We start from the raw sequence: 23,649 nt of genomic DNA, 5'->3' as shown, positions 1-23,649 counted from the left end.
CGGGAGCCTGATGTGGGATTCGATCCCGGGTCTCCAGGATCGCGCCCTGGGCCAAAGGCAGGCGCCAAACCGCTGCGCCACCCAGGGATCCCTCTACTTTCTTTTTTTAAGATGTATTTATTTATTTTAGAGAGAGAGTACATGCAGGATGGGGAGGGGCAGAGAGAGAGGGAGAGAAAGAATGGACAAGCAGATTTCATTGCTGAGTGCAGAGTATAGTGATCTCACAACCCTGAGATCATGACTTAAGCCAAAATCAAGAGTCAGATGCTAAACCAACAGCCACCCAGGTGCCTCTTTTTCTTTTTCTATTTTCTCCAGGCAGGCACAAGGTGATTGATTTAAGATATTTTTTTTCTTCTCTAACATAAGTGCTTAGTGGTATAAACTTTCCACTAACTACTACATTAGTGGCATGCCACAAATAATGTCATATTGTTTTTAAAATTTTCGTTCAGTTCAACATACTTCACAATTTCCTTTTTGACTTCTTCTTTGACTTATAGGTTATTTAGAACTTCTCTATTTGATTTCCAAATATTTGGGCATTTCTCATTTTTTTATTGAATGCCTCATATTTCAAAGTTTATGTTGCTGAATGCTATATTTTGTTACATTGCTTTAATGAACGCTGGTCTTCTCTGGGTAGGTACATAAGCTATTTGGTGACCTTCTCGAGTCTTGTTTGATCTCCCATGGCTTGTGTTTAAGTTCTTTGAGAGAGGATCAAAAGTTGCCTTTACTCTAGGGGTACATTAGCCCATTGCTCAGGCATTACCTTCCTGGTGTCTGTTAAAAATTCCATTTATTCTGGAGATTCCTTTTTCTTTCTTTCTTTCTTTCTTTCTTTCTTCTTTCTTTCTTTCTTTCTTTTCTTTCTTTCTTCCTTTCTTCCTTTCTTCTTTCTTTCTTTCTTTTTTTTTAAGATTTTATTTCTTTATTCATGAGAGACACAGAGAGAGACAAAGAGAGGTAGAGACACAGGCAGAGGGAGAAGCAGGCTCCATGCAGGGAGCCTGATGCAGGCCTCAATCCTCGGTCTCTAGGATCACGCCCTGGGCGGAAGGCGGCGCTAAACCACTGAGCCACCCAGGCTGCCCTCTTCTGGAGATTTCTATACTTTGGCTTGGGGAATTTGAACAACTCCCAGCACTGTGTGAGCTCTAGGAATTGTTCAGCTTTCCTTTCCGTGGTAGCTGTTCTTTCCTTCCCCAACAGCATTTCTTTGCTTGACCTCCTAAAGTGCAGATTAATATTTGAACAAAGACTCAGCAGCAGTGGCAGGGTTGGGGAGGGGAGTGGATTCTATGCAGATTTCTGGATTTCTACCCTGCAGATTTTAGCTATCTAGATCTCCCTGGGCATCAGTCATAGTCTCCTCAACTCATTGAGACCACTGAACTCAGTTTCTGTTCCCTCCCCCTGAGCTACAGTTGAGAAATTGCTTCCAGGTAAACAGGGTGCTTGTAGAATTCACCTCATTTGTTTCTCTTTTCTTGGGAATCACAGCCCTGTGCTTCCTGTTATCTAATGTCTGAAGACAGCTGTTCCATATATTCTATAAGGGTTTTTAGTTGTTTCCAACAGAAGGCTAATTCTAGCCTATGTTACTCCATCAGGGTGGAAAATAGAAGTCGTCTCTAGATTTGGAAATGTTATTAATTATAAAGTTAATCCTCAGTCTTCTTCATGATATCTTAGTTGGCTTATGGTTTTTATTACATTATATTCCACAAAGCACATAAAAAGACCCCAGGAAAGGCAGCTGGAAAGGACCACAGGCTGGAGAGCTGAAGCCCTGGTTCTGGTACTACCTCGGTCACTTACCTGTTTTCTAACCAGTTGTATAAATTCCCAGGGCATTAGCTTTCACCTCTATAAATGAAGATGGTGGGACTCTCCATTTTTCTTCTACTTTTGAAAGTCAATGAAAGAATGTATAATCCCATTCTTGTTCACAGTGTCCTTTAGGAATATGTCCTGCTTTTCTGATCATGCCATGTCCTTTATAAAATATAAGACAGAAAAGGGAGGTCTTCAGAGAAATGAGAATAGGATAATCAAAGGATGAGGGTGGCTCACTAGTGTGAAATGGCTGGAAAAAATTAGGATCTTTGTCTGAGACAAATAAGGGGAGATCAGTATGCTCAAAATCAATCGCTGTGTGCAGGTGTAGTAAGAGTGAACAGAGAATTGCAAAGGACTTCCTTCCATTTGCTGTTTATGCTAGGAATTCTGGCACAATCCTCAGAGTATGACACACAAGAGAGAAATTTGAGCAATATTAGGAAAGAATTTAGAAATATCAAAACAAAGTCAGTGACCTCAAGTGCCAAGTACATGATGTCATTGGTGTCACAGAGAAAAGAGGCCATTTCATTATCCTATAGGGGTGTCAAACCCATATGTTCATGTGGCTGAGCCATCTTCTCTAGGGGGTGGTCTTGCTCATCAAAGATTTCGATCCCATATCTTTTGAAAACAAGTGTACTAGCCTATTGAAAAAGCACACCTCATAGTTGAGTAAAAGTGCAACTGCGTTTCTTCCACTGTCCTACAATTTAGTTTCTGAGATCATCTTTCCCGCTCCTGCATAAATACTCTAGCAGCCCATAATTTACTGCTCATTCTTAGGTGACAGATGATCTATGTTCACTAAGTCACAAACACTGTCCTGATGCAAAAATTAGAGAATCCAGTCCTGTGTCATGCTAAAAGCCTTGAACTTAATTGCTGTTAAATCTCCCTAGTTCTTCCTGCAAGCTCACTTCCCCAAGCCGGGTGAGCTTCAGGTTAGCAGCCTGCAACAAGGGAAAGGACAGTGGTGCTTCCATTTGTCCACCTCATGGTTCTAGTCAACACCCCCCTTCCACCTTGAGAGCTGTTATCATACCCCCACGAGGTCCGGCGGGGCTGGGGGAGACAGGGAGAGGTGCCATGTAGGGCAGCTCTTGCCTAATTTATCCCTTGAGACGTCATTTTCTCACTGCTTCTCTTTCTCTTACAATTTCCTTGACCCTGCAAGCCTGCTTCCTCTATGTCTCTGTTCCAATGGTCGTTAGTGACTCCTTCTTCAGCCCCCAGACATGCAGTAGACCATCTGTAGCTTCCTGCAGGTGGCCCTCTTGGACGGAACCCAAATCAGTCCCCATATGGCTCACTATGTGCCTTGGGGCCCACAGCTCATCCAAGGAACACTCGTACATCCCTGACCTAGGGCTGCTGTGGGTCCCAAGGCTGTAGCACTCTTCCTCTGATACTGCTCTGAAGCCATCAGCTCTCCTGCCTTTCAGATTCCTACCTGGTAGGAATTAGACTCCCACCAGTGTCAATTGCAGCTTCCTCAACAGGAAGCTGGGTACCAGCCTCTAAGTCTCTCAGTCTCAGGAAACACTTCTGCTCTCGGAGGGATCTTCACCCCCTCTGGCTCACCCTGGTCAGGGGTTGCCCTCCTTCCAGCACCCCTGAGATCAGGGGGCTTTGCTAAACTACACCACTCCCCTCTGAGATATCCCTCTTCTCATCTCCATTCCCTGACCTTCCTTCCATATATCGTTTTTAAAAAAGATTTTATTTATTTGAGAGAAAGAGAGAGAGAGCGAGAAAGGGTGAGCACAAGCAGAGGGGGAAGGGAGAGAGGGAAAGGGAGAAGCAGACTCCCTGCTGATCAGGAAGCCAGACATGAAAGGGGGGAAAGGGGTGGATCCTAGTACCCTGGGATCATGACCTGAGCTGAAGACAGACGCTTAACCAACTGAGCCACTCAGGCGACCCTTTTCATATATCTCTTGTTGGAGCTGAAAAGTCTGCAGGTTCTTGAGGCCATCTACTTCGAAAATCTTTATAACATGGTTTGGCACCTTTCTCTGAAATTGTACATCTATTGTGTTTTGTTGCCTGGTGGAAACTTCAGTTTTAAGATCCTATTACACAAGTAATAAACAAACATGATTCATAGGCCAAGCCTTGAACCACAGACCAGTGGTGTAACATCCATTTTTACTAAACATTTTGATTTCTGAGTGTGTCATGTAAAAACAACTTGAGGGGACAACTTTCAGGTCTTACTTAACCCTTGGCCAGTTGTTAGCAAGAGCTGTAGGCATACGGAGTTCATACATTAATTCGGGATGCAATAACTTAGTGAGGGGATATTTTTTATGTGGCAGGAGATGGATCCCCAAGGACATCACATGGCCTTGGCCCCTCAGGCCTCTTCTGGCACAAAAATGTGGCGAGTCTATGATCATCTGGCTGTACAAGAGGGCAGGAAAGTGGCTTTGCAATACTGAGCCACTACGAGACATATTCTCCCAAATTAACTCCCTCACCAGCTGACTGCTCTAAACCCAGACTTCACAGGCACCATAATAGTATGTTTCAGTGAGGTTTGAGGGGAGGAGAGGGTGGATGGTTCTATTTTCTGAGGTCAGGATAGCCTTACAGGGTTGCTTGAGTCCAAAGCCGAGAGAGAAGGGAAATAAGTACCAGCCTTCAGTTCCCAGATGTGGCATAACCAGATCGTGTGTGCTGCTGGCTGGCCCTGACCTTGGTAGTTAAGACTGTGAGCCAGGAAGGCTGTGTGTTATAGAGATTTTTCCCTTTTTGTTTGTTTGTATAAAACCAGGGAGGGAAATAGTTGAGTAAAATCCAAGAGTTTCTTTTATTTCACTTCTCTAGGGGCCTGAATCATGGCCTGGGAAGGCACTTGCTTGATATTTGGTTTGTTAAAGTGGTGACTCTGAGCTGGTGTCTCTGAGCCTTTTTGAAACCGTAGCCACCACCCCACTTCTTTTTAATTTAAAATCAATTAGTTAACACATAGCGTGTTCTTCATTTCAGAGGTAGAGTAGCCCCTTTTGATGAGCATAAAACTTTCCCAGTTCCCTGAAAAGTCTGATTTTCTCTCCTTATCACCTTGCAGTGTCCTTGAGATTCATATGCTTTGTGAAGTCGTGACAGTGGAGATGTTCCCAACTTTACCTTCAATAATTTCTATGACAGACACGATAGCAATGGGGTGGCTTTCCAAATATGTAAGCATGTTTTATAAGACTGGAATGTGCTTTTTCACTCTGCGTTATACTCTTTCATGCTAATATATTACCATTTGTACAGCATGTCCTACCAATTTCAGAGGTCTCACGGGCCTCGTGGAGGCCAAGCATGAGCTTCCGAAGGGCTGTTTCTCCTAATCCTAGACAATTCAGTCTAGGTGGCTCCTTTTTCCATTCTGTTGGATGTCTTTATCCCTTTTAGAATTAGTTTTGGATGTTTAAGTGGACTTGGAAATCATCTGGTCCCATCCCTGTATTTTATAGGAATGGATATCCAGAGAGTTTCAGGAAACCTTCCCAGTGACATCACTGTGTTAACACAGCAGATCCTGAGCAAAAACACAGGTCGTGAATTCCCTGCTCAGTATTCTTTCCAGTGTATTGTCAATTATTTGACTCCTCTCTATTTTATCACCGTTCTTTTAAAGACAGCAACCAATACTATAAAACAAATGCCAGTGCAACAGGTATTGTAAAAATACTTCGTATTCTCTTAAATATATTAAATCAAGCTGCCTTTATTTTATAGTACCTCCAAAGCTGAGAAAATACTTACTCAACTGCCACGAACCCATGTTTTTGCCAAATATTATAAATGGTATTGAAGAGAAAAGATGTAACCCCTAACTCCTCGTAGTTTGAACTTTATTAGGAAGACAAATGTGGTTCGTATGCAGCTTGTGGTCAAGCTGTGACCTCTGAGACATGTCTAAATGCATCCGTAATTGGTGATGTTCCAACCCTCAACCCCTACTCTGGAACTTACCCCTCCTTGAATTCTTCTACAGTTCATCCCTATGAAGAGCAATCTGCAGGAGTTAAAGGAATATAGGAGAATTCAAAGGTTGTTTATTAATAAATTTGGTTACTAATAATGGGAAAGTTCAAGTAGCAATAAAAGGTTGATTAAGTGCCATTACTCTCTGGGTGAGGAATCTGAGGCTCAGCGAGAACATGTGACCTGGTTAGGATTGCTCAGTTAGCAGGAGATGGAGCACAGTCTTGCAGCCAAGGTGGCTGAGGTCAGAGTTCATGAGCTGCCTTCCAGTCCGTGCAACTGATAGCAAAGTTAAGTGGGAAGAAGCATATAGGGCAAAACCGGCCTGTTGAGAATGACAGTTTTGTCACAGCAAGGTTATGAACACATCAGGTTGGCTGACTCTGAGAGGCTTTTGAGCATGCCGATGGCTGTGTGTGGATTTTTGTGAGAGTGGGGATCCTACCATGATGGAGGAGGAATCCCAGAGGTGGGATCCCGGAGGTGGGTGATGGTAATGGAGGGGCCATACTCCCTCACATCCTGTTCACTTCCCCTGCTATTTATCTAAGAGCTGGGCCTGAACCAAGAGTAAATGCATCAGGGATGCTAGGTCTCAGGACTTCAGGGGAACAAAAAGAATTAGCATCCACAATTGTCATCCTAAAACAGGGTCCCAGGTCTCCAACTCTTAATGAGACCATAGGTTTATTTTGAAAAGAAAGTTGTTAGCTAGGACCCACCTCCTGTCAGATTTAGGCTGTGTTTACAGAGGATAAACCTGATAATCTCCTTGTTTGCCCAGGGCACTCTTGTCTCTAAACTTTTCCCCATAAATCACCAGTGAGATCACCATGGGATAATGTCACTTTTTGTATTTTTCCATGGAGATGGAGGGAGAAGCAATAGCGATTTGATAAATCTACCCATGTGTAAATAAAAGTTGTTTGGTTTATTTGGCATGAACCTAGATGGTTTACCACCACCACCCGCCAAGTGTGTAGAATAAAACTTTTTCTAAGTTTTCAACCAGTAAGAAGAGGGAACATGTGAGAAAAAGCCATTATTCAGCAGACATTGCTTGCAGTTCAGTGGAGGATGAAAGAAATAATCCATTCCCCAAAAAGTAATCCTAGTTCAAAAAATACTTGGTTCACAAAAGCCTGTTATTGCATATTTGCTATATTTGTTCCTCTTTTGTTTGCAGAAGGTTTTAAAGGCATATGATGTAATGAAGTAAATAGTATTTTGTGGTCAAAAATTAAATGGGTCTTTTGTATTTAAGGTCTTACAAGAATTCCAAGGTGTGGTGAGAATTGGAATGTGTGTGTTTTAACTGGAAGGGCAGTGAGAGAGATGAGGGGAAGTACTCTAGCTCCTTCCTGAATGTAATTATAAGCCATCATCTCAATATTTTTTTTTTGTTTCCACCAATTTGAAATAAAAATAAATCAATTTTTTTCCCCAAAAATGTATTGCAGGGCCCTGTTAGCATCTCAGATGGAACCAACATTTGCCAGAAGTGTTTTTCCTTGTTTTGATGAGCCAGCTCTAAAGGCAACTTTTAATATTACAATTATTCATCATCCAAGCTATGTGGCCCTTTCTAATATGCCAAAACTAGGTAAGTAATATTTCCTGTCACCATATATTTGTGTATATTAATTATATGCATGTGCGCATATGCGTATATATTTAGCTCTGTAATAGCTTTGATATTAATAGCTTTCCTAGGCAATGAGTTGGCAATATATTTTAATTAGAGAGAACAGTCACATGAGGTCTGTATCAGCACCAGCATCTCGGAGATGGCAAATCCTGATTCTTTATGCATTGGAAGCCGGGGACATCACGTTGTTCTTATCCCTTGGCAGCCTGTCTGCCCACTAGTTTGGCCTTCACTATTGATCATTAGTGATAACAAGCTAGCAGACCTAGTCTGGATCTGGTGGACAGATGTGTTTCATTTGGCTCACATGATTTTTTTTCCCCTTCTGATTGAGCTTACAAAAATCCAGAGATTTCTCATAAAAATCACGATTTTTATTTCCTTGTAAACTTAGAAGATCTAACAACACGGGCATGCAGCTCCTTCGTGACTGCAGTAGTTACAGTCATTATAGGGTGCCCCCTGCAGACATCTCCCCACCCACCCACCCCACCACCTGGGTCTGCTGTGGTCCCCACCACTCCCTGTTAATATATGCCAGTCCAATTCACGTCAAATACCCAGCCTTCGGCTTTAAAGACCTAGCCTGCCTCCCCTGAAGACTTCACTAAAACCTGACAGTGGCTAAATTGCACTTCCTTGACCTACTGTGGGCCTGGGAGGCTCTAGATGAAGTTGTGAGAGGTGGACTGGTCCAGGAAACAATAGCAGGAGATGGGAAAGAGAAGAGGTGGGTTGTGGGCCTCAGAGTGCCCATGGATTTGACCCTCCATCAGTTATTATTCAAGATACTGATTCCAAGCAAAGATGCTGTCCTTAGATCTTCCTAATGCTGTTTGTTTGTTTTTAACTGAAGTATAGCTGACATTCAAGATTATGTTAGTTTCAGATGTACGTCATAGTGATTTGACAATTATGTAACATCACATAGTGCTCACCGTGATAAGTGTGGTCACCATCTGTCACCATATGAAGTTAAGTTAAATCTTTTTTTAAAAAGATTTTATTTATTATTTGAGAGAGAAAGAGCACAAATGGGGGGTTGAGTAAGGAAAGGGCAGAGGGAGAATGAGAAGCAGGCTCCCCACTGAGCAGGGAGCTGGCTGTGGGACTCAATCCCAGGACCCTGGGATCATGACCTGAGCTGAAGGCAGATGCTTAACTGACTGAGCCACCCAGGCACCCCCCAAATTAGGACTCTTAGTGACAGTCTTCTCTATGCCATACATACTATCCCCATGGCATTGCTTTTTTTTTTTTTTTTAAGATTATTTATTTAGAGAGAGAGAGAGCACGCTCCCAGGGAGAGGGACAGGGCGGGGGCAGAGAGAGAATCTCAAGCAGGCTCCCTGCTGAGCACAGAGCCCAAGGTGGGGCTGGATCCCAAAACCCTGAGATCATGACCTGAGCTGCAACCAAGAGTCAGACACTCAACAGACTGAGGTACCTAGACGCCCCTGCATGGCATTGATTTTATAACGAGAAGTTTGCAGCTGTTAATCTCTTTCACATCTCTGGCCCACCCTCCTGGCCCCCTCCCCACTGGCAACTACCATTTTATTCTCTGCATTTATGCATCTGTTTCCAGTTTCTTTCTTTATTTGTTTTGTTCATGTGTTTTGCCTTTTCGATTTCACCCATCAGTGAAATCATATGGTAGCCATCTTTCTCTGACTTATTTCATTTAATGTGGTTTTGATAAGTTGGAGATAGAGAAATCCAAACTGGGAAACTCTAGGGGCTGGCTGGGAGGAAGTAGCTGGGTGACAGTTGCCCTGACATGTCACTTCAAAGGTAGCTATTCCTGCTTTGGTTTACAGTGATTTGGACTAACACCAATTTCTGTAGGTCAGTCTACCAAGAGAGATGTGAATGGAAGCATGTGGACCATTACCACCTTTTCCACCACGCCCCCCATGCCAACTTACTTAGTGGCATTTGCCATATGCGACTATGATCATGTCGACAGAACCGAAAGGGGCAAGCAGGTGAGTGAGGAAGACTGTCCAGGTGAGGGGGCCTCTGTATGAGCTGCAGATGCGTCATCCATTCTTGTCACATCCGGGGGTTAAGCCTATGGATCCCATCGTCACCTCCTGGTGGCCCCTTTGACTTTTCCAAGCCCGTTGACCCTCTCAGTGTGGCTTTGAAGATGGGACACCACCATTCTACCCACAGCTCTGTGGAGGGGCTTCTGTGGCAAGGCTGCACCCAATGCGGACTTGGAGCACCTCTTCATGGGCTCTTGCCACCATTCAGGTGATGAGGGAAGAGGAAAAGCTCCCACACTAGTGCCTCAGAGCTCAGGTGTGCCTGTTGTTTAGTCCACGATGTGAACACAGCCTTGAAGCGAGGGTGACAGTTGACGTGTCCAGTGCCCAGTACAGCCCACCAGCATGGACACCAGCTAGGAACCACCATAGTGACAGAAGTCGTGCCTGTGGGCCGTGCCTTGCCCCATCCAGAAGCAGTGCTGGTGGCCTCCTGAACTCTGAGGCACGTGGCACTCCTACCAGACTTGGACGAAGTAGATGCTCGGGCCTGACCAGGCACCTCGTCTTCACCCAGTTATGCCCTTATTCTGAGGAAAATATCGGGGTGACTGTGGCAATCCTTTACATGCTGGTTCACTCCCTTGCCTGGAGTGTGGAGGGAGGGAAGGCCCCTCCTGTAGGCCACATTCTTTTTTGCCACGTCAACTTCACAGGGCTGAGGAAGATCAGACCCCTACTGCCGGCCGAGACTCTCTCCTGGGCCCAGCATCTTCCGGGCTTGTACCATTGACTTGTGGAGATTGGGGGGCTGTGGAGGAGCCAAGTCTGTCACCAGGGTGGGGGGATCACTCAGAGCCACTCTTCCGAAGGCTGAATTAATAGTACTGTGTTCCATGCAAACCACAGCTTATCTTCCTCAGCTGTTGGCTCCAGCCCGAAGAAGCAGGGGCAGACCCTTGACATTGACAGCTAGAACACAGGCCGAGAGAAACATTCACGGCATCTCCTGAGAAATCTCCTTGGGCATGATTCGGAAGCACATGCTTGGAGCCTGGTGTGAAAGAGTGAGCCCTGGAGCTAATGAGTGACTCTAGGTGGGGTGTCAGCACCCACAGCTCGACTGGCTTGCCGCTCTTAGCACTGCTGTACAGCAGACATGTCTTATAAAAAGGGTCACGTCTGTTTCTTTGTGAAAGATGGCCCTGAAAAGAAAACCACTTGCCATAGAAACAAAGAGGAAATGGAACATGCCTAAGAAAGTGACATTCTCAGCCAGCGAATTGAAATTTGGGATGAGCTTATCAGTGGAATGCTGCATTTGGCTCTGGCTTTGCTCTACAAAGGGAAGGAATCCACCATATATTTTATGGGGGAACCAGAATGTACTCTTGGAAGAGCATCCAGGTTACACAAACAATTGCTTGTTCAGTAAGAGATAAAAATTTAGTGAAATTGAAAATGCAGTTAATCCTTGACTTGAGGATAAACATGGACACATGAAACTAAGGTTGGAAATAACATCTTTTGCCTAGAACTTTGCACACACAGGCACATATAAAGATATTCTTCTCTTAGGTATTGAGGTCCACTGTGTGCCAGGAGGATCACAAGAACACACTGGTGGCCTAGTTGAATTTTTTAAAAAAGGAGCATGCTGGTGGGCTAGGTGTGGTTTTGGAGGAACTTTATGACTGAACCTCCAAAGTGTTCCCAGCTGCCCTGCTGGGGGCTCCCTGCTCCTTCCCACACAGCTTGAAATCTCTATCACTGGCCTCCACTTTGGCTTATAGAATGATGGTTTATGGGAGGAGCTTTTGAAACTCAAAGTTGAACATTCAAAGTTTCAGTTATTTTCCAAAATGTTACAGTGAAAATTCATCCGTCTTGAATACTAGAATAGTGTTCTTTCCCACTCAGTAGTGCTGGCTTCGAGTGTAGCAATCTTCGCATTGCCTTCTGGAGTCAGACCCAGACATGGGGAGGGTTAGTGTAGTGCAGAGGCAGAGCTGAATCCCCCCAGCATGGGGGGAGGCCAAAAAGAGTGAGGTCAGAGGCCTCAAGAACAGGTGGTTGCATTCTGTGAGAGGAGAGCATTCCTGAAGACCTCATGTAATTCCACATCCCCATAATTCAAGACAAAGTTTCCCCGCAGAAATAAAAGCAAAGCAAGGTGAATGTGTTCTTGGAGGGCACCAATCTGCAACTACCATTGTTCTGCATTTCTAGCATTTTCTCTAACGTTTTATAGGGAACTCTTTCTCCAATCAACTTGATTCACATCAGGATAATTACCTTAATTGCCTCATTTTCTAACTTTTGTTCCAGGGCTCTTGAGTTTCATGCATGTTCTTTGTCATTAACACTAGCAACCCCATTAGAAAGTGCTCTGATGGCATTGTTGTGGGATATAAAATGATTTCATATTAAAATAAGAACTAATAAAAACAAGAGCAAATTAGCTGCTAGAATCACAGAAATAAATTCCCAAGGTCTCAAGTAATAGCTTGGTTACATGAAACTAACAAACCATGGCAGGGATTTCTTTATACTTACTAAAGCGGAAGTGTCATAAACAGAGAATGTAATTCACTTGTTCAACAACTGTAAAATCATAAGGCTATTGATGAACTTTTTTAAATTCGGGAATTAACCTTATTTCAAATTTTGAAAATAAGATCGCACTATTAATGAACTTAGCATCAATAAACATTGAGAAACAGTCTTCAATTTGCATAATTCGGACACAGGTACAATGTACCATACTGTGTAACATCTGCTAACACCACAATTCTGTTTTGGGACATTGGAAATATGTCCTAAAAAGGGAAGCAAAGGTCTGCGATGCCCTTTTACTCTAAGACAGTCTATGTTTTCTTTGGGGGTAGATACTACTCCAAGGATCATTCCTAAATTCCAAAAGTTACCTGCATTACTGTAAAACATTGAAATAACAACCCTCCCAGAGAATCACTGCTCATATCTTAGCAAATAGCCTTTGGACTTTCTCCAGGGCATGTACACATTTAGAATTGACCCTTGAACAATGCGGATTGGAACCAAGCGGGTCCACTTACACACGGATTTACACACGGAGTTTTGTAAATGTATTTTTCTCTTCCTACAATTTTCTTAATGACATCTTCTTTTCTCTAGCTTACTTTACTGTGAGAAACAGTATATAATAGACACACAAAATATGTGTTAAGTAAAAGTTCACGTGATCAGTAAGGCTTCTGGCCAATAGCAGGCTCTTAGCAGTTAAATTTTTGGGTAGCTGAAAGTTATCTGTGGGTTTTTGATTGCATGAGGTCAGCACCCCTAACCCCAATGTGTTCAGGGTCACCTGTCAACATTTTATCTGGTAGCTTCTTCTGAAAAGCTGAGAGTTTGACTCTAGAGTTTCAGGGAACTGGAGCAAGCAGGCTGCTTGTCCCCGAAGTCGCTACAGCTTTTCCTAATCACCACTTATTTGTTTTGATTTAGATACGCATCTGGGCCCGGAAAGACGCCATCACAAACGGAAATGCAGACTTCGCTTTGAACATCACAGGTCCCATCTTCTCTTTTCTGGAAGATTTATTTAATATCAGTTACCCTCTTCCTAAAACAGGTAAACCGTCTTCCCTTCCAATGCAATTGGTTTCCTATTATGCAGGCCCTGGGTTAAGGTCAAAGGCTACATAGCCGAGCCTCCAGGGACCCACTGTCACCACGTAGCTGCTATTTGGAGGCGGGGGTGGGCTGCCAGCCTTATGTCCTATACCTTCCTGAACACAGAAGAGGCCTGTCTGCTATTTCTCTGTACAATGCTGTGTGCCCAGCAGGTGTTCTCAGGATTTAGGTTCCTCCTGGGTGTTTGTTGCCAGCCTCACATCCTCCAGACTCTGCTTCCTCTCTTACGTTCTGTTCTTTCCCCTCCCATGTGTCTGATGCAATATTCTGGATCCTTTCAGTGGGCCTATGTGAGTGAGTTACTCCAGTTCCCGTGAATGAGGGTTTTTTTATGGTGGTGGTCTTTTGTGAGGTGGGGTTTGTTGGGGTTTTGTTTGGTTGGTGTTTTTGGACATGGGGTCCTATCTGTCAACTTTTGTTGTATAAAATTGGAATCACATGTGAACACCACGTGATCCTTGAGGAAATAGGTAAATGTTTTATTGATTATAGATCTGTATAGTATGTCCTTGAAATTGTGTGACCCACTTAGCTCAGGAAGTTGTCCATTGTTCTATGTTGAGAGTATCATGTAAACATATTTTGTTCCTCTGACATGTCATGTGATATCTTGGATAAAGTAAAGTAGGCTCTGTCTATACTGGCAGATGGTAAAGAAGGGAGGAAGTATGTCTGGGAACTCAGCCCAGCGAGCCAGGGGTGGGGTGGAGAGTGGGTGGGAGGCTCTGCAGCTCAAGCCCAGGGGCTCGAGGAATGGAGAGTGAACTGGTGTTGGCCCATTCAGGGATCCTGGAAGTGATACCTGTCATTTTGGGAGTTGAAAGCATCTGGGGCTGGAAGCTTCTGGGCTGGAGGATCTCAAGATGACACTTGTCTCAGCAAGAAAAGTTCTATTTGTCTTTATTTAGATAAGGAACAGTCCAGAGTCACCCTCCACTCCATGGTCTGTAAAGCACCTCCTCCATCCTCCTTACCATCTCCATCCCCTCCCCCCACCCCAGCCCCCTAGGTTTACACCACCACTACTTCCACCTCAGCAGCCCTTATTCGGTTATGCCCCCTTCCCTCTTGCCCCCCTCAGTTCCATCTTCTGACTGAGATTGCGGGGTATCTTTTCATAGTGAAATTCAAGGACCCTATTACTGTCCTCTTTACAGCCTTTCGATGGGTTCCCATCGCCCTGAGGATAAAGTCCAAACTCTGCACCCTATCTTTATAACAGTGCATGTCTGGCCAAACTCTCCGGGCTTTTGTCAGTTCTTCTGAGCTAGAAGGATTCTCTGGCACCCCTTCTGTCCCCTCTTCCACCTTCCTCTTCTCCCCAGGCTCTTGCACATGCACTTTGCACATCCTGCAATGACATCCATCCAACTGATTAATTCGTGTATTTCTCAACTCAGGACCCCCTCCTCCAGGAAGCTTTCCCTGACTCTCTTTTTCTCATGTTTCCATGGCATCCTATGTACCCTTCTATTTGAGCTCTTGACCTAACCAGATCTTGAGTGTCTCCCCTCCCCCCATTAAATCAGGAGTAACTTGGATTCAGGATCTGGCTTCTCTTTTTCTTTGTACCTTCAGAGCCTATTGATAGTGCTTTTTTCAGAGAGGTAAATGGTAAAGTTGTTTTTTGGGTTTTTTGTTTTGTTCTGTTTTGTTTTTAGTGAAGGGAATTAAAGACCTAGTCCAGTAATTCCATATAAATTCTGACTAGGTTGTCAGCTTCTGGAAATCAGGGTTATATTTGGCACATTCTCGTATTGTTCATAGCATCTTAACCAAGGTGACACGCAGGTGGCACTCAATCAAAATTGTATTTTGACAGATGATTAAAATAAGGAGATTTTCTGTTACTGGATCTATAAGAGAAAGATGAATACATGTTTCCTTGTTATTTTAACTCTTGGTTGAGCTTAAAAAATACAAAACAAAATGAGACACAGATCCCTTCCCTACCGGCCTTTCCCACCTAAGCCATCCTCTTCTTCTCAGGGAGTCAGGTGAAAAGCCATTTTGCTTATTTCTTTCATGTGTTATTCTTTCAGGTTTTTTTGTTTGTTTGTTTGGTCACTTGCTCAATGAGTTCTAAGCCCAAGAATCTAAACCATGTTCATGTAAGAGCATTTTTTTTTTCTGGGGTTGCTATCCTTTTAATTGACTGTTTAAAGTCAAAAGTGCCCTCTGCCTCTACCTGCCCCTCATACTCTCTCTCTCAAATAAATAAATAAAATCTTTAAAAAAAATAATGTGGGCCTTTAAGACTTGCAGACTTTTATTTTTATTTTTTTAAGATTTATTTATTTGAGAGAGAGAGCATGCATACCTGAAAGACAGGGGGAGCGGCAGAGGGAGAGGGAGAGAATCTCAAGCAGGCTCCCCACAAAGCAGATAGGTTGATTCAGGGCTCCATCTCACCACTCTGAGATAATGACCTGAGCTGAAATCAAGAGTTGATGCTTAACTGACTGAGCCACCCAGGTGCCCCTGCAGACTTTTAAAAATGGCAACTTCTCTTTTAAGTTTTAATTTTGCTCTTAACTTTAAAACAATAGTATCCTAACTATATATATTATACATCCCACCACCACCACCCCCGCATGATTTGAATTTTTGTAGCAATGAAAGGCAAATACAATATAAACCATAAAGCAGTACTGGTTACCTATTACTTTTCCTGATGCCTTTTTTTTTTTTTTTTTAGAGAGAGAGAGAGAGAGTGAGCAGAGGGAAGGGACAGAGGGAGAGAATCTCAAGCAGACTACATGCTGAGCGTGGAGCCGAACACGGGGCTCGATCTCAGAACCCTGAGATCATGACCTGAGCCAAAATCAAGAGTCTGGTGCTTAACCAACTAACTGAGGCACCCAGGTGCCCCTCATGGTGCCTTTTGAATGCAAGAGAAGTAGGTGGCTGGGGCTCTGTTCAAGTAGCTGAGCTGGGGTGGTAGCTTCAGTATGTATAAACAAAAGCAACAAATCACCAAACAAGAGATAATGGACTGGCTAAGTAAAAGTCTTAAGAGAAAGATGATTAAGAAGTGGTAATGGGAGTAGCCTAAATATATAAAGAATGCCTACAAATAAATAAGAATAGTACAGAAGAAAAAACAAGGAAAAGAAGATACATGAATAGATGTTTTACAGAAAAAGGAACTCATGTGGCTAATAAACTTATGCAGAGATACTTAACCTCATTAGTAATCTAAGTAATGAATGTCCAAGGCCATGGTGAGGCCCCATTTTATACCTATTCACTCGTTAAAAAGTAGGCATCTAACAAATGCCAAATGTTAAAAAGTGGCCATTTTGAAGGGAGTTATCAATTGTCACAACAGCTTTGAAACATATTTATTATCTTGCAATGTTGATCATTAGAATACCTTAAAACCTAGTGATTCCATTTCTAAATATATCTCCCAGAGGAATCTGAGCACATATGCATGTACCAGAAGACGTGTGCAAGAATCTTCATAGCTACACTTTTTATAGTATAGCCACATACTGAAAGAAAGCAAAATGATCATTCTTAGGAGAATGGAATAGGTAAATTATAGATCATTCACGCAATGAAAAAACTCAATAGCAATGAAAATGAAACATTTTCTCCTAAAGTTCAAAAATAAAACCCCCTAAACTTGAGGACAGTGATTTAGCTGCTGGAAGAAGACATGAAAGTATGAGTTGAGAAGGATCCCAAAGAGAGATTAAGTCAGCTCTTGAACTTCAGCATGTGTTGGAATCATCCTGAAGGCTTATTAAAACACAGACACTGTTTCAGTAGGTCTGTGGTTGGTCCCAGAATTCTCGTGTCTAGTAAGTTCCCAGGTGATGCCGGTGCTGCTGGTCTGGAAATCACAGTTTGAGTTAGTTATTAGCAATATTCTCAATATTCTCAATATTTTCAATATTGGCATACAATCAAATGTGGGCCTCTGCCTTTTTCTGTATGGCCCTTGAGCGAAGAGTGGTTTTTACACTTTTAAATGGTTGAAAAAACAAGAATATTTTATGAAACATGGAAATTAGATGAAATTCACATCTAAAGGTCCATAAATAAAGTTTTACTGGAACACAGCCTGCTCATTTGCTCCCATAACAGTGTCTAGGGATGCTTTTGCTTTGTGATGCCAGAGTCAAATCTGCGATGGAAAACATACAGCCCACAAAACTGAAAATATTTACTGTCTGGCTCTTCAAAGAGAGGGTTTTCCAACCCTTGTTCTAAAAAGAGAGAGGCAGATTTGTGGGTGTTTATATCATTATTTTAAAATAATGAGTTAATCATTAAAAAAAAATAAACAGAGTCCTGTGTGAACCAGTGATGACAGTTTATCAAGAAACAAGAATTTGCTTACTTTCAATTCTGTGCATCTGGAGGTAAAAAAAATTTTTTTCAATTGTTTAAATTGTCTTTAAAACAATTGTTTTAAAATTGTTATCAGAAAAAAAAATAAAATAAAATTGTTATCAGGAGTTAGTAAAGTATGGCTTCTTCGACTTGGTAAGATTGGACCACAAGGATCCGTGGACATTTGGACATTGAAGAGAGGATTTCTGGGGCACCAAACAGCTGGAGCCAAGGACAGCTTAGCAGTAGTAGAGGACAAAGGGGATTGGTTTGAGTGGAGCAGATCAGTCTGTCTAAGGAAAGTGGGTGGGTGGGAGGGCGGGAAAGGTGCAGGTGGAGGAAAAGGTGGTAGTGCAAGTCAACATAACATACAGAGCACAGCACACTCATTAGGCAAACGTAGCATACATTATAAAAATGGCATTTCTTCTATTAGCAAAAGAAAGTAAACATTTTTTCTTGTTCTTCTAGGTTTATTTGGGGGCGGGGGTAGAGGGGCAGGGACAGGGAGAAGGAGAGAGAATCCCAAGCTGACTCCCCACTGAACACAGAGCCTGACGCAGGGCTCCGTCTCAGTACCCCAAGATCACTACCTGAGCCAAGGCCAACAATCCAGACGCTCAAATGACTGAGCCTGTGCTCGCTTTGGCAGCACATATATCAAATGACTGAGCCACCCAGGCCCCTCTATTGTCATGTTTATTAATTATTTATTCATTTTAAAATATGTATGTATTTTTTTATTTATTCATGAGAGACAGAGAGAGTCAGAGACACAGGCAAAGGGAGAAGCAGGCTCCCTTGGCAGAGCCCGATGTGGGACTTGATCCCAGGACCCCAGATTCATGACCTGAGCTGAAGGCAGACGCTCAACCATTGAGCTACCCAGGCATCCCTGTATCGTAATTTTTAAAACATAGAATGCCTACAATATCAATTTGGCAAAATAACTTATTTAAATCCTCTGGTTGAACATTTGGACTAATTGATTGCATGCTTTCTTCCCCTTTTTTGGCTACTTTAAGCATGCTAAAGAAAACATAAGGAATGTTTACAAGCATCCATGCTATTTGTCTTAGTATAAACTCAGAAAGTTGAATGAGTTAGTCAAAAGGTTGGAACATTTTAAAAAATTATGAAGCATTTTGCTGGATTGCTCCCAAGAGATTGTAGCAGTTACACCCTTACCAACAGGCTATCTGCCAATTTTCCTTACCTAATTATTAATACTAATATTAGCAGTACTAATTGTTCATCTTCTTACACATTTGAAAGATTAAGTTATACCATGGTTTTGTGTTTCTCATGATTAATGAAGTTGAACATTTTAAGTAAGACTTTTGGCTATTTGAATTATTTCTTTTTTTTTTGAATTATTTCTTTAGTGAACTGTTTTCATTTGTGTTTTTTTATTTTGATTTGGTAGAGTTTTTTTATGTTAAAAAAACATTAATTGTTTGTGATATATGCTGCAGATATTTTTCCCAGCTTGTGATTTGCCTTTCAAATTTGTTTATGATGAACTAAATTTGCCTTTTGGTGAACTAATGTATTTCCTTTTAACTAGACTATTTTTTTAAATATTTTATTTATTTATTCATGAGAGACACAAAGAGAGAGGCAGAGACATAGGCAGAGGGAGAAGCAGGCTCCCTGCGGGGAGCCCAATGCGTCACTCGATCCCAGGACTCTGGGATCACATCCTGAGCTGAAGGCAGACACTCAACCACTGAGCCACCAGGTGTCCTTAGACTATATTTTCAGAGCACTTGTAGGCTTAAGAAAAATTACATGGAAAGTATAGGGAGTTCCCATTTATCTCCTCTCCCTTCCCTCTCCCCCCATACAGTTTCTCCTCCTGTATCTTGCATTCGAGTGGCACATTTGTTACAATGGATGAACCAATATCAATACAATATTGTTTAATAAAGCCTTTAGTTTACATTAGGTTTCTCTCTTGGTACTATACATTCTCTGAGTTTTGACAAATGTATAATGATACGTGTCTAAAATTGCAGTGTCCTACAGAGTAGTTTCACGGTCATAAAAGTCTCCTGTGCTCCAACTATTTATTCCTCACTTTCTCCCTAGAGTCCTGATAACCACCAAGCTTTTTACTGTCTCTCTGGCTTTACCTTTTCCAGATAAATGTTTCATAGTTGGAATTATACCATGTGCTGTTTTTCCCCATTGGTTTCTTTTCACTTAGCAATCTGCATTTAAACTTCCTTCTTGTCCTCTCATAGTGGGAGAGCTCATTTCTTTTTATTGCTGATTGATACTCTCTTGTATGTATTTATTTATACTACAGTTTGTTTATCCATTCCCCCATTGAAAGACGTCTTGCTTGCTCCCCATTTTTCACACTTACAAAGTCTCACACTTAAAGGTTTATAGCTATAAACCTCCTTGTACCAGTTTTTGTGTGGACTTAAAGTTTTCAACTCATTTGGGTGAATAATCTCAATTGCTCAGTTGCTAAACTGTACGATCAGCCTTTATAAGAAACGGCCAAGCTGTCTTCCAGTGTGGTGGTACCATTTTGCATTCCCACCATCAACGAATGAGAGTTCCTGATGCTCCATATCTTCTCTAGCATTTGGTAGTGTGCTTTGGATTTAAACCATCCTAATAGTTATATAGTGGTATCTCACTGTTTTCATTTGCAATTTTCTAATGACATCTTATGTAGAGCATCTTTTCCTTATGCGTATTTTCCATTTGCTTATCTTATGCAGTGAAGTGTCTCTTTAGATTGATTGTTTGCCAGTTTTGTAAAGTTTAGTTTTCTAATGTCAAGTTTTAAGATTTCTCTGTACAGATCCTTTATCAAAAGTATTTGATTTTCAGATAAGATAATCAGAACAATTTATTTTCTGGCTTCTGTCTTTGCTATTAATCTTCTCTACCTTCAAATTATAAATATTCACTTGTATTTTCTTTTAGTAATTTTATGATTTCATTTTGCAATACTTATATCTGGAAATCTCAAACTTTTTGGAAGAGATGATTTCATTTTTCCCTCCATTTAAATCCACTTAGATATAATTGCCTTGCCTACTTTTGACAACAGTGCCATGGAAAATTGGGGACTATTGATATTTGATGAGTCATTATTGTTGATGCAACCAAATGATCAAGTAACAGACAAAAAGGCTGTGATCTCCTTCATTCTCTCCCACGAGATTGGACATCAGGCATGTGGTAAAATGTTCTTTCTTATTTTACGTGAAGACATTCTCTAGCTGCTCTACCAAGGATAGCAAAAAACAGCAAAACAAAACCAGAAGAAAAACAAACAAACAAACAAAAACCAAAATAAAAACCAACCCTCTAATGGTATACCACATTTTTAAAAAATTATTCAAAAAGTGGGACAGTGAAGGAAGGATCTATATAATCAGAACTTGTGGGGATTTGAACTATTGGTGATGGATCATAGTGATGAGAACTTACAGGCCGTTCAGAGGTCAGGTATTTACATACAAAAGTAAACTTTGCTCCATAGAGTCCTTTTCAGGGAAAGTAAGCCAACCAGAGCTATGATTATTCATTTTCATTCCATCTTAAAATAAAGGATATTCAAAAAGGCACTGAAAGATATCCACATTTCATCAGTAGATTGTTATAAACTTTGTTTTTGCTTTGTTTGAAGAGAGGTTAAAGGAATATTGGCTAGTGGTTAATATGTCAGTGAGATGAGCAGTGATCTCAAGCTGCATACCCAAAAGCAGTGTGAACAAGGATTTATTTCATTAGATCTATGTTTTCACAATGTGATTTGTAGAAGCTTAGTTATGTGTTTGATGGAGGTTCCGACATCTGCTTTTTTGACATTGACTCCATTCATACAAATTTGTCAAGAAAGAAATGATCTAAACTATGAAATTGTTATCTTCTTGTTATGTGGATCCACAAGAGGTAATGGGCCAGAGTTTTTTACTGGGACAGAATTAACACCTCGTTGCACAGTCAACGCAAACTTTGACAAGTTTTGATCAGTCACTCAAAATACCATTTATTATGATCACCCAAGCAACACATTGTTTTGGAAGACCGGCTGCTAGCTATTAGTACATGACAGCTGTTGTAATAATTTGATTAAATACTAGGGTACAGATTCGTTGGTTTTAGAAATAATTGTGTTTTTCCTTCCTGATTCCATTCATTGTCCATGTGACACTTTGTTTCTGTTAAGCTTGAAAAGAATTCTAGCAGAACATGAGTGACTTGTACTTAGCACAGATGAAAACATGTTCTTGAAACATAACAACTGCTTACAGCAAAATTCTGATGTAGTCTATTTAGAGTATAAGATGCTGTAATTAGTAGGTGGTAAGTGAGCATTCTGGACCTCTGCTTTATTTAAATTAACTGTTGGGAAAGTGGGTAGTTTGAGAAATGCTACTCTAGATTACTTTGCCTTTGAAAATGACAATTTTAAAACAAAAGTTGATTTCAGTCATTGGATGTGACATAATTATTTCAAAGAAATACAGGACTGCTGCCTCTTCATGTTAAAGCACCAACCTGCTTTTTGAAGTCCTATTTTCAAGTTTTGTTTTTGAGGGCAAAAATAAAGTTTAGTTATGTCTCCGACCTTACGTTTATTTAACATGCAATTACAATAAATGTTCCTTAAATTAAATTTAAGTGAGCTCTATTTTCTCCCATCTCCAAAAGTGGTTTGGAAATTTGGTTACCATGAATTGGTGGAACGATATCTGGCTCAAAGAGGGCTTTGCATCTTATTTTGAATTTGGAGTAATTAACTACTTCAATCCTGAATTCCCAAGAGTAAGTATGTCTGTGAAATTTACTTGTAATGTTTTGCTCCTACTTGCAAAAGTAATGTAGTTCATTGTTTCCTATGTGTAAAATACAGAAAATATAAGGAATATTAAATGGTCTGTAATACCAGAGATGATTAGTGTTACCTGTTTTATGTGTTTTCTTTTTCCAGGCTTTTACTCATTATAAATATTCATAAAAATGGGAATTATTTTTTTACACAGAAACGTGTAATACCTTCCGTACTTCATATTTTATCAAGAGCATTTCTGCAAATCCTTAAATCACTTTTGAAAAGATTTTTCAGGGTTGCCTAATATTTTATTATATCACCTTATAAGGTATATGCATACCATCTTTCCCTAGATTTTAGGTCATTTTCACATATTCCTACCTAGACTAAATTTTAAAGGCACTGTAATTAGTAGTCTATGACTTCAATGATAAGGAATATGCTATATTTTATATTATAAAATGTTATATATATCAGATGTGTAACTAATAATATATATATTATAGCTGATAACTATTTTGCTATTTTTAATAAATGGTAATATGAAAATATGAATTTGTGAATACGCAAATCTGATTATTTCACCTATAAGTTCTATTTCTGGTCATTTATGTAGATTAATTTAGGTAGTGCTTTCAGGATGGCATGATAAAATGGAATTGATTTTGACTTAGATGTTTAAATGTTGAGATGTAATATTCTCTGACGCATACCTCACTTCCTTTATAGCAAGCCTAAAGTCCTTGCTTCTGCTCTGTCCCTGACTCCCTGCACCTTTCTGATGCTCAGAGTTGCTCATCCTGCTGCTCTTGGCTAGTCTGTCTCTCATCCCACCTCCCACTGTTTCCAAGCTTGGTTCTTCACTTCTTTCCCTAGCCTCATTCAGTAAATATTTGTAACAATTTTTTTTTTTAATTCATGAGAGAAAGAGAGAGAGGCAGAGACACAGGCAGAGGGAGAAGCAGGTTCCCTGCGGGGAGCCTGATGTGGGACTTGATCCCAGAACTCCAGGGTCATGACCTGAGCCGAAAACAGGCTCAACCGCTGAGCCACCCAGGTGTCCCAGTAAATTGGTATTTGAAACACTGATTTTTCTCTACTGGCCAGGTCTTTATTACAGGCTAAATGTACTCACTTTAAAGGATATTATAAGATGATATTTTTCCTATTATATTGGCAATAAATTTTCCCTTTATAATAAAAGGATGGAGATGGTAGATAGATGATACTTGGTTTTTGTTGATTATTTGACAGAACTCAGAGTTGGCAAACTTAACTTGGCCCCACAGACACTTTATTTAAAAATCCCTTTTTTTTTTTAACATGTTCGTGAAATCAGTTTGTGGGAAGCA

The 23,649-nt window shown here is 41.1% G+C and overlaps 1 protein-coding gene across 1 annotated transcript in view; it reads left to right on the top strand.

Annotated features, from left to right (window-relative positions):
- Positions 1 to 23,649, top strand: part of LVRN (laeverin) — a 70,237-nt gene that overhangs the window by 11,763 nt on the left and 34,825 nt on the right. The window contains exons 2-6 of the mRNA XM_026015398.2: positions 7,296 to 7,438; positions 9,332 to 9,471; positions 12,961 to 13,087; positions 20,536 to 20,690; positions 22,177 to 22,290. Coding sequence (XP_025871183.2) covers positions 7,296 to 7,438; positions 9,332 to 9,471; positions 12,961 to 13,087; positions 20,536 to 20,690; positions 22,177 to 22,290 — 679 coding nt within the window. The remainder of the gene's footprint in view (positions 1 to 7,295; positions 7,439 to 9,331; positions 9,472 to 12,960; positions 13,088 to 20,535; positions 20,691 to 22,176; positions 22,291 to 23,649) is intronic.

The sequence above is a fragment of the Vulpes vulpes genome, chromosome 12, assembly GCF_048418805.1.
Source record: "Vulpes vulpes isolate BD-2025 chromosome 12, VulVul3, whole genome shotgun sequence".
NCBI lineage: Eukaryota > Metazoa > Chordata > Mammalia > Carnivora > Canidae > Vulpes > Vulpes vulpes.
The sequence above is the reverse complement of the archived record's forward strand: the minus strand, read 5'-3'. Positions and strand labels throughout refer to the sequence as shown.